Genomic DNA, 16913 nt, shown 5'->3' with positions numbered 1-16913 from the left:
TTAATTTTGCCTGATTTTTATTAGTCAGTTTCTCAAGGTCATCCCATCATATTCTATACAGATGATGCTTTAAAGTTGTCTTGTCAGCAAGTTTCATCAGCTCTCTTCTAGCTTTAGTGCCAAAGACATTAAAGAAAGATACTGAAACAAGATAGGTCTGAAGACTGGTACTTGAAAAACACTTCTAATAACATTCCTCTTGCTTCAGCACAATCTGCAGTTCTATTCTCTGAACAAGATTTGTTTTGGGTTGAGTTGCTTTGGTATTGTCTTCTAATTATTTTTTAAAGTAACTCTGAAATATGACTAAATTAAATATTTTATAGTGGTTGCAATTGAAGAGATCTCCTACAGTTTCTCTCGCATGTTGTAGGGGGCGTGTTTTAGGGATGGTGGAAGGGGCATCCTGGAAGATGAAGTCCCGAATGTACTCCTACACACATGGGCATTGTGGTACCACATGGTGATTGGTTAAGAGAATCACGTGTTGTTTTAAAGTGCATATAAAGGGTGTTGTTTGCTTCCGATAAACAGATTTGGTTGTTTGAACCTTCAACCAACGTGGTCTTGGGAGTTTATTATTTATTATATTAATAAACGCCACAACCTGTCTAGAAAAGATGTTGATTATCTTCACAAACACATCAGTTCACAGGGACTTCAGTTCTTGTAGCTTTGTATCCTGTTTTTCATTTACTTATCTTTGTTGTTATTTTTATAAAATTGGTAATACAGAGTTTCATGCACATTTAGCCTACAAATGCTGAAGCTGCAGGGATCACTCTTGCCTCTTCAAGAGCCAGCAGTCATGAAAGCACACCTACTAGCCCCTAAGACAGAGGACTATTCTTATGGGCAACTGGAGAGTCTCCCAACACGTGCTGTCCATCTTCATACTAATGGCAAATGTGTGCCCCCTCAGAGACATCAACCAAAGACAGTGTCAACAGCAGGAGGGATAATCCACCTGTTTTACCCAAATGTTAGCACAGATTTTCTACTCTGATCTCAGCATATTTCTTGAGTGACAACCTATGCTGTTTTGTTTGAGAAACATCTTCATTGCCATGACCATCAAGAAGCACAGAGCATCTACAGTAGTCTCCTGTTAGCCCTTATTGATACTGAATCTCTTTAGTAACTAACATGCAAGAAAAAGTGAAAAATGCCTCATGTTCTGGAAAACAAAAGTTTGCAATGCACAAATGCTGATTCACATCTTACCCAATCTCTGTGGAACCAATGTAATTGGCCCTGGCCTGTGCTCTTCCTTCCACCGCTCCAGGTCATCTAGCTCTTTCTTAGCAACTGCGCAGGCATAAAAAGAAACAAATATATGGAAGTTAGAGAGAATACTAAAAAGCATGCAGTATTGCTAATTACATGTAATCCTGAAGACCATCCAGGAACAAACTTGTTCTCAAGGGGTGCAGACACCCCCCAAGACGTTACTCAGTCACTGCAGTGATCAGCTAACAAGGCAAATGTTTTCCCTACCTCGAGACTCTAATGGTGAGCAAACCCCAGGACTAAACCCCAAAAGCAAAACAAAAAACAGCTAAGGGACTGCTAATAGACTGCTTTTTAACCTCTGGGAACCTGTAGATAAAAGCCACATTATTTAGTCCTGCAGGTAAAGCAGAAGTTGTTACAATTAACATGCTACTGCTGCATGGAGGGAAATGTTTGTGGTATAATGCTCCCCAGCAGGGAAATGAGAAGTAATTTTCTCTCCCAACCACATGCTCTTTAAATAAAAGCAAGAGGAATGCATGAGTCAGGTTCAGATTAAGACACTTAAACATAGGTGTCCACATGTGAGATGGGCAGCAATTTCCCAGTGTAGTCAGTGGAAGACAACACAGCCAGGGTGCCAGCCATATGCCCTAGGGTGGCTGGTTGATTTAACTTCGCTCTTTATCAACTGCCGGAGGAAGAAACCAACAATTCCTTCCAATAGCAAGGCCAACAAAACCTGTGTTTTGCATTATCACTTCAGTTGCTTTAGGAGGTCATTTCACTCTTACTAATCATATTTCCTAATGACTGGCTATGGCTATCAGACACTAACACCAGGTGTCCTCTTAGAGGATAAAGCCAGTACGTGAGAAAGTTTCTAAAGAGACCCCAAAGAGATATCAGCTTTTTATTTCACCTTTAAAACAAGCATTTAGGTAGAGACTGCATTCAACTAGGTCCTAATTCTGCCAGTATCCAAAATGTAAATACTTGGCATGCTTCAGATCTTACGTGCTGCTGGCACAAAGTGAAACTAGATCTTTATTAGAGTAGCAGCACCTTTGCTGTTAATGTCACAGGCGAGTATAAAATGATCTGCTGCTATTCATCCTTCCAGAAGATTATGGTTTGGTTCAAGATAAGTCAGTTTTATTTTTTGCAGCCAAAGGAAACCAAACCCATAACCCATACTAGCCTGATGGTGAAGCATTTCAGCCAAACTCACAAAGTTTGGAAGGATTTAATTTAATTGTTTCCTTGAGGGCTCAAGATGTGAGAAGTGCTGACTCACACTCCTTCAGCTTTCATATCTTGCATAAATCAATGGCCAGGAGTGCAGGACTGCAGTGCTCAGTCACCTCTGCATACAGAATTTATTTCACAACTGACTCTGGCTGTAACTTTGCCAATGAAAGATCTTTCTGGTAGAGGTTCAGGGTGTTCCTGCTTAGCTACTTTCACCTGCAAGACTCAAAGCCAAGAAAAAGTTGGTGTATATAGACAGATACTTTCCATCTATAATGACCTTTACCAACTTCACTGAAAAGGTCACCTACAACCTTAAATGCAGATTCAAGAACGAACAGTGGCTGTAGTTACTTTTGTTTCCTCATGGGAGTATTTTCAAAAATATTTCTTATCTATATTTTTTCTTCTTCCTACTGACCCATAGACTGTTCAAAGTTGGGTTCTCCAATATGAATTCAGTCCTGTAAAAGCTGGATAGAGCTAATTCCAGCAGTTTTGTAGAAGCCATCTTGAACAGCTCCAGCACTGAAATTACCACAACCCTTCTCCTGAACAAGATTTATTCTGCATGAAGTGTAGCCAGATGAGGAGTCAATCTCCAGTAAAGCTACATGATGATGGAGAATGCTCATAGTACTGACTTTACTGTCACAGCTGCACATACAAAACCATTGTAAAAATGAGGATAAAAATTGCAAGAGCAATAAAATGCACAAAACCCTAAAGTTATTCAAGTAGAAATAATGTATTACCATATTAGACAATTCAACTTACTTTGCTGCAACTGTTTTCTTCTGATTTCATTTGGAGTTACCAAGACATATGGGCTGACACTAAAATGAAAGAAAACACTCTTATTTTTCCTGTTTACACAAAACCAGGACTAGAAGGGAGTGCCTTTATCAAAAAAGTCAGTTTTTTGCTGTCTTAGCAAATAACTTCATAAAAAACCTTGTATTTATTCTGATTCAGCTCTTCAGGAATTTTTGGTAAATACTCTAGGAATACTTATTGTATTTGGAGCTGACAGCAGATACCAAGGATAACATTTTCAGAAGCTTATAGCATAGTCTTCACTGTTCTTATTCAAGTCTCACTCTAGACTGCTGACCTCAAATCTCATGCATTTTGAATCAAATCCCTTCCTTAAACCAAAATGTTCCATGTGGAACACCATTGGATGTCTACTGGGAAAAGCACTGGTGCTGACAGTCCCACCCCATACCTTGAGGGCACCAAGCACCTTGTGGATTTAAGCAGTCTGCCCAAAAGCTGTCGAAGGAGTATGCAAAGTCACACTGTGATGGACCTAGGTGATCTACTCTCAGACTGAGCCTTGGTTTCCTTGTCAGCCTTACATTTTCAGGGACCAGGAATTCCTTGGACATATTCATCTTGCTGTCATGCCTAAGGTGTGACTCACTGAATCAGGACAAGGACCCTGTTTTGATAGACTTAATTCAAAATGCAGTTGCTGTCTCAAGGAGCTATCAATCTTGCGTGACAGCAAAGAGGCAAGACGGTTCAGAGTGTATTAAGAGACTGGAGGTGATCAAAAGAGTGATGAAAACATGTCAGTTCCACTTGGAGAAGACAAAGGGTTTTATCTACATGGTGTATTGTGTGAGTAGTTTACATGGCTCCTGCTCAGCAGAAGCTGTGCCATGGAGGTGCAGATTTACCAGAAACGCACTAAGCAGCAGTTGGCCTCATGTATCAGAGTAACTCACATCTCTCTTGGCAGGGTTTTATATGCACACATGGGCACAGACGTTTCATCTGGCTTCATTGCAGCAAAAGCACAAGGAGAAGAGCAGCCAACAAAGAATAATGAGGGGTGATGTCTGATGTTCTTAAGGAAGGGCCACAGGGGGTGGCTGGAGGACAAGCTAGGAAGCAGAGAAAGTACAGCTGGCTGTGGAAAAGAAATGAAACAATGAGGCCCAAGACTAAGGCTTAAAAGGGAAATGAAAATCATGCAGAGAGATCAAAGTGCCAAAAGCTGTCTGCTGCCATATCAGTGTAACTCAGGGTTTGGGAAGGAGAGTATTTATATCCAATTACCTCCTTCTCTTTGAACACTTATTATAGGAGAATGTGGATTAATTTATGAGATTAAACTAGTAAAGATAGAGCTGTGAGCTTTAGTGGTGCTATTTAATATGATCCTTTCCCTTCCTGCCAGCATACTCTGGTGCCCCTGAGACTATGAGACTGTTCTTCACCTCTCCAATGAATTCCAGACTCTCAAAGGCAGGAGCTAAGAGAACAGCAGTGCCTCACTGGTATTCATCACACAACTGCAACCATTACTTAAAAGAAGCTTTGACAACACACCTCACTTATGGCATAACATTCCCCATCAGTGATGTTGTTTCAGATTTTTCTTTATTTGACTGAGTAGTAGCATTAACAATTTATCCCAAAGTGCCCTTAACAAGCTGTTGCACAATTTATCTGGTTCAAGATTTTTTTTTAGCAACTTTTGCTGTTGTTTCAGATATTAAAATCATATTTCTCTCTAGTTAATACACAAAAATTAAGTACATTTTACACTCCCCTCCCTTCCCTTTGGAAGTGATAAAAATGGCTGAAATTGTGGGTTGCAAGGCTACATATTTTCCCCTCCCATAAATCAATCAGTGCATCTCAGACATCACACTGTTTCACAGCACTAGAGGGCAGAATTTTTATACCACGTGCTTTGATGACTTCAAACAGTGTTTTTTTAGTTGATTTGCTTCGAATTAGAATCAAGTTTAAAAGAAAGCAGGGACCTCTGCTTGTCTGAACATATATGAGAAATCACTGTATCAAATCTAGCCCTTGTGCCATGAATCATTTCTTTTATCCGCTTCTGCTTTTTGGCTGGAAAGCTCAGAGTCCAGGAGGTCGGGTGGGGGCACTCTTCTGACATCTGACCATGACCTCACCTTCAGAAGTTCAGAAGGACATGAAATACAGCAAAGATCAATCAGTTTACAAAAGGGGTAGAGGTGACACTACATTTACCATCTGTTTTCTGAAGAGCAGATTAAGAGCCATTGTGGTTAAAAGAGTGCTTAATTTAAGGCCAAATTGGTTTCCATGTTATTGAATAAAGGCGAAGTAAAATAAAACGAGGATGCCAAGTCTCCAGTGGGGGAGGTAAAGGGAGAACAGGATACCAACTTTTGTTTGTCTTTTACCTAATGCTTATACTATATGCTTTGTTTTTATATTACATGCTTTGTTTCAGTCCAAGTTATAAGAAAAAAAAAATAGGGGAAAAAAAGCATTATTGAGTTTATCTTATTTTATAGTGTTCACCGTGGTATCTGGAAAGATATATCAGAGTATAGCTTTGGGTACTGGGATCACAAACAGCCTTAAGCTAAAGGAGGGTAAGTTTAGATTAGATATTAGGAAGAAATTCTTTACTGTAAGGGTGGCGAGGCATCAGAACAGGTTGCCCTGAGACATCGTGGATTCCCCATTCCTGGAGATGTTTAAGACCAGGCTATACAGGGCTCTGAATAGCCTGGTCTAGTGCAAGGATCCCTGTCCATGGCAGGGGGGTTGGATCTAAATGATATTTATGGTCCCTTCCAACACAAACCATTCTATGATTCTGTGATGAGGAGAAAGGGAGAGCAAGTACACTGTAAACTTCTTGTGTGATAGGTGAAAATCAAGGTGTGAACTGGTCCTGGATTTTCAATCCTACAGCAGGAGAAGAGCCAGAGGAGCTGTTACCTGAGAGACTCCATGTGCCCTACCAGTTCTAAAACCCACGCCTAGCATCCCTTATTTTCTTGAGGTTTTTTTTGAAGGAAAGAAAGTTAATGCAAAACCCCCCCACCAGCTTTCACTTCATGTTTTTATCCAGTTTGCAGGATATTGCATGTCATTTCTTTGTTCAGGCAAAACCTCTGATCCAGTAAAGCCTATAAAACCCGCTACAGCCTGTCAATTTAATATTCCAGTCAGTTTCTGGGTTGCCACAGTAGCCACAAATCTGGAGCAAATTATCCTACTTACCTGGGTAGCAATTAAGGAAATGTGAAGATTTAAAGCTATCAGTTGTATGCAGACTTTTTGTGCTTTATACCAATATAGGAACTGCTCCAAAATCCTCAGCCAGAAAAGATTATAAAGAATTTAACTTTACTGCTTCCCTAATAATGATTCTAATTGTTATAAGACTTAAGCCTATCTTTGAGATAGGATTGTTTTATAAATACAAATACAGAAGTCACTGGAAGAGGCGGGAAGAACATCTTAACCTGGTTATAGCACTTCAAAAGAAAAAAACAAATCTTCCTCTACCTTTATAGAACATATTAACCTTGAAGGGAATTTTTTGTTATATTTTCTCCACAGAAAATGAGAATGTATTGACTCATTGCAGAGACTGAACAGATATTAATGAGAGTAAGAAAATTATAACCCAATAAGAGAATGTATCTATACTGAAATAAAAACAAGAAGGAACCTTCTATGATTTTTCAAACAGACAGACATAAAATACCACAGTAGCGGGGTTATAAATACCTATATAACAACATATTGTTGTGGTCTAACCCCAGCCAGCAACTAAGCACCACAGAGCTGCTCGCTCACTCCTGCCTGGTGGAACGGGAAAGAGAATTAGAAGGGTTAAAGTGAGAACAGTTGTGGGTTGAGACAAAACAGTTTAATAGGTAAAGCAAAAGCTATGTACACAAGCAAAGCAGAACAAAGACTTTATTCACTGCTTCCCACGGACAGGCAGGTATTCAGCCATCCCCAGGAAAGCAGGGCTCCATTACACATAATGTGTAACTTGGGAAGACAAATGCCATCACTATGAACATCCCCCCCTTCCTTCTTCCTCCCCCAGCTTTATATAGTGAGCATGATGCCATATGTTATGGGATATCACTTTGGTCAGTTGGGGTCCACTGTCCCGACTGTGTCCCCTGCCAACCTCTTATGCACCTCGAGTCCACTCACTGGTGGAGTGGGGTGAGAGGCAGAAAAGGCCCTGACTCTGTGTCAGCATTGCTCACCAGTAATGAAAACATCTCTGCGTTATCAACGCTGTTTTGGTCACAAATTCAAACCATGGCCCCACAGCAGCCACTGTGAAGAAATAAACTCTACTCCAGCCAAACCCAGCACATACATATAAATAGAGGGTTATATGTCAGGAGAAACATGCAATACAGTCATAGAAAATCTGCAATGATAGTTTACAATATGAGTGATCAGCAACACAAAAAACACCATGTCTGCAAACTTAAATTCTGAATCCTCTGTATAAGTTTACTTATCTAACTAGCACCACTCAAGGACACCTCAATGCTTTCAGGGCATTGACCATCAAAACTTTTGTTCTGCTTTCTTCAAAGGTTTGTATAAAATAGTTTATTTCTAAAATTGAAAAACCACATGAGAACTGCGGTTCACCAGTAATATTTTTTGCAGAGCAGTGCTCTTCAGTTTTTTTCTCAAGTCTACTCCAGCCATCTACCACTGGAGAGCTTTCCAAATGAAGTGTGAAATAGTTTAAAGAGTTACAAAAGTAATGGCTGTTATAAACTATTTCCAGTTCCACTGTGTTTTATACTGCAGCTGCATTGATACATAAATGCCACAGAGCTTAAAGCTAAATATCTTGCTCTGCTAGGCAAAATGCTCTGTGTAAGAAAATGTAGAAACTGAGAATGTAGTTGGAGAACAACACAAATGACTAAAGCTTGGGAAGAAGACCAGGGCAGATTGAGTCTAGAGGAGGGACTCAGGGCAAGATATGGGTGAAATACTGCATTAAATAGTATGTTGAGACCGAATTTAAAATGAAAAAGAGACCAAACTGCCAAAGACAACTGTTAAATTTCCTTCAAAGGTACGCTAAGCTTATTTTTACATTCATTTATCAGGAATTGTTTTAAGAGCTGTCAAGTCCATGGCACCACAAAGTATTGTTTTCACCAAGGCTCCCATGCCTGATGGAACAGCCATATGCTGCTGAGCACCATGGAAGCTGCCAAATCAGATCATTACAAGATGCCAAATCCCAACAAGCAGACAACTATCCTGTAGGTATCCCTATTTCACAATACACACACGGCCAGATGCTAATGATAACTGACAGCCACAGTTCTAGACTTCAGCCAAGCAATATGCTCTGTGTCCCAGCAGTGCCTTAAGCAGAGCTCTGTGAGGGTGTATAAACCTTGCTTGCAGGCTTGGGGGTCTGGCTTTCCATCTTTATCAGCAGCAGCATCTTACTAGTTTGCAGCTCAGAGACAAAAGTGAATTATTCAGGCTTAGCATTACACACTGTCGGATTCACCCTCACTACATGTGTGGTCTTAGCATAAGAGGCAGAAAATGAACTGCATTAGAAGGAAATGTTTATCATCAAAAGTCTGTGTCCGTGGATTTTGTCCTGTGTTTGCCACAGGCCAGGAATGCACTTAATTCCCACAGCGAGAAGTGAAACAGCAGCAGAGAGAGGCCCATGAGAAAGTATGAGTCAGAAATCTGCAGGAAAGAAACAGACCTGAGGTTCTGTTTTACCCACATGCTTGTAGAAAATTCCTTAAGTTAAAATTTGGCCTAAAGACTAAAAATGAAAATTGGAATTGAATTTCCAAGAGTTTAGATGGAGCTCAGACTCAGCAGCTTGTTCTGGTCGTAGCACATCAGAAAGATGTGCTTCAGCCAGCACACTGTTTTGGATGATCTCGACCAGGTTCTAAAGCTCCAAGAAAATTGCCACAGTGATGGATCAAATCAGGGAGCCAAGAGATAGCTCTCAGCCCAAACTTGGCCCAGAGCAGAGCTTTCTCTCTCTCCTCTGTAAAATGCTAATATGCCATTAGTCAGCCTATGGTTGTGGTCAGATTACACCAAAGGGGCAGAACTCACTGTGGTGTGTTATAGATTAGCATCAGACCCAGCAAAGTCTATGAAGTCAGACATGGCCATGCTTATGCTGTCCCCAGGTCCTAGAGCAGCTAAGTTATCTCAGTGCAGCACAATGTCAGGGATGTAGCCAGCATGCCACAGCCAGCTGGAGAACCTGGTAATCACTAGCTGTGAGAAGCATGGAGCATCCACACATGGGCAGGCCAGACGCTGGGCTTGGCAACGCCAAGCGCTGAGCCAAGCTATCCCCTGCAGAGGCATCCATGTGTTGCAAGTCAGTCTTGCCAGCGTGCCTGGAGAGCTCAGCAGGTCAGATGCTGTATCACATGAAGATTAGGACTTAAGCTGGTGGCATGTTCATCTCTGCTTCCCCTCTCTTTTCTTTTCAACAATGTATTTCCTCCTCTGCTGCCTCTGAATCAGAGAATTTGTCCTTTTACTGCCCCTGCCCAAACACAGCATCCTCCTATAAATTCCCTATTCATAACCTCGTCACAGCTCCTCATCAAGCTATCCATCAAGGGAACGTCAGGGCTTGTGCAAATCAAGCTCTTCCAAAAAAAACTTCCAACACAGGAGCTGGAAGGACTTCCTCCCCTCCTCCAAGCATTATAAGGAACACAGCAACCCCCACAGCCCAGCCTAACACTATAATTATTGTCTTATATAGACCTGCAACCAGACACTTGGCTGGAGAAAAGGCTGGCTGCTGACCACAACAAAGCTGGGCATCTCTGAATTGCCCTACTGGGCTGTAAAGATTAGTACATAAGCCTGAAAGACGGAGTTGGGAGATTTCTCCTTTGTAACAAATACAGAGTTCAGCTCTGAACAGATTGTCCATAATTCAAATTACCCTTCTAGCACTCCCACTGGTGGCTGGGCAGTGGGCAAAACAAGCATTTTGCTAAGCATCCACCTACAGTTTTGTAGAGCAATTTTTTTAAAAAAAAGAAACTTCAGATCATGAAAGAAAAAAAATTCAGAACTGCTAGTCTATCAGCAAAAGATTGAGGGGTCTTACTATAGATATTTTCTATGTTGTTTTTTTAAAATTCAGGATGAAGATTGGAAAATGAAGGAAAGATAGTTCTTATGGATTTGGTTCCAGCAGTCAAAGAATATAATTTCTCGAGTCAAGCATTCTAGCAACTCTGCTCTCCTTTCACACAAAATGATGAGGGACTGTTACCTGCTGTGCGGCAATGTATCCTCAGGTTTTATTATCCTGAATTTCGTTTTTAATGGATTTTACCAGAACCAATATTATTCTTGCCAGCTTTAAAGAAGCCAAGGACAGACTGCTGAATGAGGGCAGTAGTTTCTTTTTCAGGCACTAGCTTTACTTTACCCTCTAATTTCTCCGCTTTCCTTCACCTTTTCTTCTGTACAGACTTTTGTTTCTGAAAAGATATGAACAGGGGCAATTTGAGAATTCACTTGCTGCTAGTTAATTTCATGGCACTTAGCAGACAAAGTGAAGTAACTTAAATGCAAGCTTATTATTATAAGCAGTTTCAAGCACTTGTCATCCCTGTGACTTTTTTTCTCCATGCCTGAAACCACATTCTGTATATAACTGGAAGGAGATGTGCAAAGCATGATTTCAATTTTGCATTTGAACATGTATTTTTCTTAGCTTAATTAGGACCACTTTATTGTAACTTCTCAGCCTCAACATATTATATAAGGGCTTTTCCAAAGCAAAATTATCCTCTAATACCAGCTGCCTACCTTGTACTTTCTAATAGTCAAGTTTGAATATCAACTAGTGGATGAGACTGCAACGTGTCCTGTCCCACACATATTTCATGTGTCCAGTCTACATGAAAGGTCCCCTGACCCCACCTTAAGATGCTTCTAAGGTGTTTTCCCATTCCAAATTGCTCTGACTGATTGAGACTGAGAGTTTGCGTGGAATCAACTCACGCAAGAGCTTTCAAATGAGACTCCAGCTCCTGCTTTCCTGGTAGCAAAACTATATCCCGATTGTTTCCAAAAAATTAGCGAGCAACATAGAAATTGGAATAGAAACACTCCTTGGCACAGAGGTATCTTACTTGGGCCCCTCATGTTCTCTCTGTTATATGTATTCCAGAAAGCCTTTAATTAATACTAGTCTACATATTTTTTCTTCTACTGTGACTTCAGCTACCCTACTGCTCTGGTTATCCCAGAGCCTGAAAACCTGGACCATTCTGAGGGTGCCCCGGTATTTTAAAGATCGTATATTAAAAGGATTGGTGACTAAAAGGATGAGTCAACTTTATCACTGCTAAAATGGTATTTGAATCTGAGATCTTTCTTGAAATGTAACTTGAGATAACAGAACAAAGTAATAATGAATGAAATAATTTTTGTTTTGAGAATAAAGATCTCTCCTTGTCTGCTTCAGTATTTCAGATACTATCTGCCAATTTAATCTGTGGTAGTTAAGGAAATTGCAGTTTAAACATTTTCAACCTGTTCAAATTGACAGCTGGTACCCCCCTCCTCAAGGGAAGGATGCAAAGCTCCAGCTTTGTTCACTTCTTTTTTTGAGTATTTGTACCACTCATATTACATGATTTCTGTCGGAACCTGCCTTTCCCTCATCCCTCTTCCTCATTAACTACATACTAAGGCAGACTTTAGTTTGTACATTTGAAATTTAGGAATTAATTCTTTATTAGAACTTTTTGAAGACACAGAGAGAATCTTTTGTATCACATAGCAAAAAATATTACACAGTCCTTGCAGTAGGTGCACACCTTTAGCTCTGCAAGCATCATATAAGATGAGAAAGGAAACAGGGCATAAAATTCATGTTCCCCAAAAGCTTACTTAGTTTTAGGGGGCTTCCCATAATCTAGTCAGACTTGTGTGACTATATTTGCCCTGGCCTTAAATTCTGCAGGGAGCTCTGGATAACCAATTGATAAGTTTTTCACCTAACCTATACCAGGAGGTTTGAATCCCAGACAAAATCTGGGATAGTTATGCCAATGGAAAAACCCCCACTATCCCCCTGGCCTCCCTTACTCCTCCCCCTGCCCCCCCCCCAGAAAAACAAAACAAAGACCAAAAGCCACCAAACTAACAAACAAAAACCCCAACGAAACATCAAAAAAATGAATACAGCACAAATATGCAAGCAAACCAGGGATGCTCTCATTCTACTGTGGATATACGGCACTATGAGGGCAGGCAAGACAGAGGGTCTTTCACATTTGGAAGTAGCAGAAAATAAACAGACTGTAATTAAGGATTTTTTGTTTGCTCTGCTGAAAGTCAGTCATTGAAGTGCTGACGGATTCCAAAGGGACCAGCTCTCAGTAGTCCCCGTACCACTACTACCTAGTAGGCAAGTATTCATGGGTAATCGAAAGCTGCTGATCCGCTGATTGCCATCATCAGCCTGCCACCTCCTTCACAGCGTGGCTCCACCTTCTTCACACAGAAAAAAGGGAAAGGAAACCGAAACAGATTGCAGTTCCTGTCAGCTGCACTTTGAAAGCCATGAGATGTGCACATAACAATATATAGCATTGCATGCACTGTTATTAACAGCTCATAAAAAGCACATTTGGAGAAAAAGACTAAACAATTAGCTCTGTTCAGCTAAGCCTATTTGTATTAAACACGTGCATAAAAAATGCACACACTATTTTCAGTTTCTATTCTGTACTATATCTGCAAGACAGGTTATACAAGCTATCTCAGAATTGCTACTGGAAAACCAGAGATGGACTGAGCATAGATTCCAATAAAGCACAAAATGAAATTGAGGGCTAAAGTTTCGTTTTACTTTTGTCAGCATGAAGTTGCTGGAACTGTTCTGTGTCCTTGACTGCATTCAGATCAGTGCTGGAATGCAGCCTATATCCATCTCTTAAGCCAGTAGAAGTATTTTTAGACTTCTCAGAATCAAATATTAGGAGAAACAGAAAACAAGGCACTAGAGCCAGATTTGAAATTTCACTTTGAAAAAAGATGCCAGGAAACGGACCCTACATATGCCAATATGCAACATATAGAACTGGCCACTGCTATTGCACAGGGTATAAGCCATGCCAAAGCCTGCCAGAACAACTCGAGTCCCATGTTGGAAGCACCAAGAAAAGGACAATATGCTGCTTGTGCGCTCAGCCCCGTTCACAGGCTCTCTACAAAGTATTTCCCCCTTTAAAGATATACAGCTCAAGCAAGCTCGGGAACAGGCACCCAGTACACATAACATCATCTTGGACAGGCTCCTCGTTACTTACTGCTGCTCTTGCTGTTGTTGGTAGACTGGCTCTTGGCTGCTTTGTTCCTCTCCAGATGTTGCCAGCTTCTGGGTGTTTTTACCCTTCTCTGTTTTGTTGTTGCCATCCAAGGGGTAACCCTGAGAGGAAAATGGAGTACTAGAGCCAGCAGCTGTCCTGTACCTGCTGCCTTCCCTCCATTCTCTAACCCCAGACATTGCTTTGGGAGTACTTTCAATTGTCAGACACAAGTATTGCTGCTTAGGCTAGGGAGAGACTCAAAACTTTGGAGTTACTGCAAATTAGTTTCAATTCCTTGTAAGCCCCTCCTCTGTCTGGACTTTCAGCTGTCAGGAGTGCAAATACATGTACTGATTTCTGAGTCATCGTCCAGCTGAAGCTAAAGTTTGATCATCTCAATCACAGCACCTAGGCAAACAGGAGTCACAGAGGGGAGAGCAAAGCAGATCTGTACTAATAAACCAGATGACAACATCTGTGCAGTCTTGGAATAGACTGCTTCAGCAGAAGCATGGCAAGGTCTGGCTGAATGCTATATTTCTGACAATTTTTTACCCCAGCATATCAAATTTTCCTATGACAGAGGGAATAACTCTCAGAGGTTTACTGTTTTCTATTTTGCATGAGTATACAAAGAAAGATGGAAACTAAAAACTAACCCTCAGGTAAATCCTAAGGTCCTGCACAGCTCAAATTCTGCCTTTGAGTTCTGCTCAGTCAGAAAACTTCTTTATTTTTACTTTCCTAATTCCACCTGAATAGAGGACTAATACATGATCCACTTATCAAAAACGCAGTTCCCTTCTGTAATCATATCTGACCAGTGATACTGTATCTATGGGATCTGCAGGGCTGGATAATCAGCAACCTTTGTTTGGCAACTTCTAGCCCAAGCAAAAAAGAAGTAGTAATGCTACTCCAGCTTAATGCAGCAGAGCTAGGGAAATCCAGCTCCACACATGCAGACTTTGTCACTTTTTGTCCTCAGCTGATCAAGCTGCACTAAAAACACATTGCAGAAGGGATGATCATGTGGCCAGGTTTCCTCACTGCCCAGACCACATAGGCCTTACAGCACACCCCACACATGCTGGGGAAGGAGTAAAACAAAATGCCACATGGAAAGCCAAAGGCTGCCTGGTGGTTGTAATGCTCCTTGGTGTACTGTATGGGACACTGTCACCAGCAGCACACCTCCCAGAGCTGCCACATTCAGAAAAGTTGCATCTCCTAGGCCTGCCCCAAGGAGGCAGCATCAATGGTCTCTCCCTCCCACCATCCCTCCTAACATGCTCTGCAGCAGGTATCATCTACATTTGTACACAAAACATTCTGCAGAGACTCTGGAGTGCAATGGCAGTGTGTTGTATAGGGATGAACTGGTGCATAATCCCTTGCACCACTTCACAAATACTTTATGTACAAGGTGCTGGTAAATGAAAGCAAGAATCAAGCTTACTCTCTTACGTAGAACTTCAGGGTCAATACAGGAGACAAAAAGGCACTAGAAGTAGCAAAAAAATTATAGCAAAGTCATGTCTGAGGACTGCAAACGTCTGTGTGATAACAGCTGTGCCTACAGACATCCTATCTGGTAAAAATCCAGCTTCAGTATCTGGAGTTTTTTTATCCAATCAGACTGATGTCTTAATAACTCATATTTAATTACAAAAATTGATTATAATTAATGTGGTGACCGCTGCTGTATCCTCAATCCTTCAGTGTTATGTAAAATTCAGATCTAATATCTTTTTCCTGTTGAAATTTAGAAACTTTTGCCTGAAAACAGTAACCGTAGAATCTAAATACTATATTGCTCAAAAAAAGAGGGATGTAAAATGAACGCAAGCACTGGAAGCTAAATCACTTATATCTTTTCAATGCTCATTTATTTCATAGTTCTGTTGTGGACAATCTAAACTAACTCTCTCCAGAACAGCATCCAGGCCTGGCTCTAAGGATGGTTCATGTCAGACATGACGCCCAGAAAGTCAGTATTAATGACTGTACCAGATTTAACTTTCTCCACCCTAAACAACTCTCCAGCACTGACCCAGCAATCTCTGCATCTCAAACACATCCCATGTGCATCTTTGTGATACTACACAGTGTATCACTCATCAGCCCTTCAGGTTCATGCCACAAAAACACAACATCATGGGCTGCAACCCATCCCTCATATTGCTTCAGACACAGTGAGCTGAAATATCCCCCAAAATAATAATCAAGTTTTAGAGTCACAGCAGTACCACCTAAGGCTTTCAGGAAACTAAGAGTTTAAGTAGTATAAGGACATGCATACTGCCTCCACTAGGATCAGTCTAGCTACTTAGCTACTTCTGTCCTGGTGGAGGCTTGTCATGGGCAGCATATATGTAAGTCTGTGCTAGCTGGATTTAGGAAAAAGGATTAGCTTCCAGTCCTACTTTATTCAGTGTTGTAGATGCTAAGTAAATGCTAAAATCTCAGATTGCTGATTCAACCTCCTGAAACATGCAAACCCCACCAAATCTCAAAACTTCCCAAATCCTCCACAAGAATTTTAATTCAGTAGTTGTGTTTTTCTAGACCCACCAAATACTAGCTGACTGTTCTATCTGACGGTTTATGTTTATAGTTGTCTCACATTCCTAACTGGGCCTGATGCTGCAATGCATTGGTCCTTGCTAGCAAATGAGTACCCACGTACCCTCCCTCCTCACCAGTGGGACAGGGGAGAAAGCAGGGAAAAGGAGTGAGAAAATTCATTTGTCAAAATAAAGCTTTTTGTCTGTTGCCTCTAGCTATTAACAATGGGGGGGGGGGTTATTTTGTTTTATTTTCTTTTATTTTTATTAAGATAAAAATGATCTTTCTCTTGCTTTGAGAAAATACCTCAGTGGACACGTGGAATATTAAGAATCGCCATGTACCCTCCCTCACCTGTGTTTTTCAGGATATTACAATAGTAACCAAAATAACTTTTGTAGAGGAACATTCTGTACTGAATCTGTATTTCCAACTCAACAGCATCATGAACTATACCAAAAATTAGAGGAATTAGAGGTCCTTTCTCACTATAAAGGATACTCAGAATCCCAGTCAGCTGCATCATCATTTCTTTGGTAATGTTAGATAGAATAAAACTCTCTTTTATGAAAGAAATAGTATTAAAAAATATAAAAGTAAAACAATGCAATGTCCCCTATCTTCCTTTCCCTGAAAACACCTGTTTATTCTTCGTTATTTCACTGTTGGTTTACGGATTTTAAGGTTTTGCATTTTTCAGTTTTCTTTCCTCAA

At 40.8% G+C, this 16913-nt stretch overlaps 1 protein-coding gene across 3 annotated transcripts in view; it reads right to left on the bottom strand.

The window, feature by feature from the left end:
* The window catches only part of EPSTI1 (epithelial stromal interaction 1), a 90519-nt gene extending 76587 nt beyond the window's left edge, over positions 1-13932 (bottom strand). For all 3 annotated transcript variants that reach the window (XR_004355167.1, XM_032678546.1, XM_032678547.1), the window contains exons 1-3: positions 13632-13932; positions 3262-3320; positions 1225-1308 (exon numbers count right to left, since the gene is read on the bottom strand). Coding sequence is in view for 2 of the 3 variants with exons in the window: in XM_032678546.1 (XP_032534437.1) it covers positions 1225-1308; positions 3262-3320; positions 13632-13828 (340 nt within the window). In the remaining variant the exon portion in view is untranslated. The remainder of the gene's footprint in view (positions 1-1224; positions 1309-3261; positions 3321-13631) is intronic.
* Positions 13933-16913: the final 2981 nt, after the last annotated feature.

The sequence above is a fragment of the Chiroxiphia lanceolata genome, chromosome 2 (assembly GCF_009829145.1).
Source record: "Chiroxiphia lanceolata isolate bChiLan1 chromosome 2, bChiLan1.pri, whole genome shotgun sequence".
Classification (NCBI taxonomy): Eukaryota; Metazoa; Chordata; class Aves; order Passeriformes; family Pipridae; genus Chiroxiphia; species Chiroxiphia lanceolata.
Note: the sequence above shows the minus strand (reverse complement) of the source record. Positions and strands in the feature narration are given on the sequence as shown.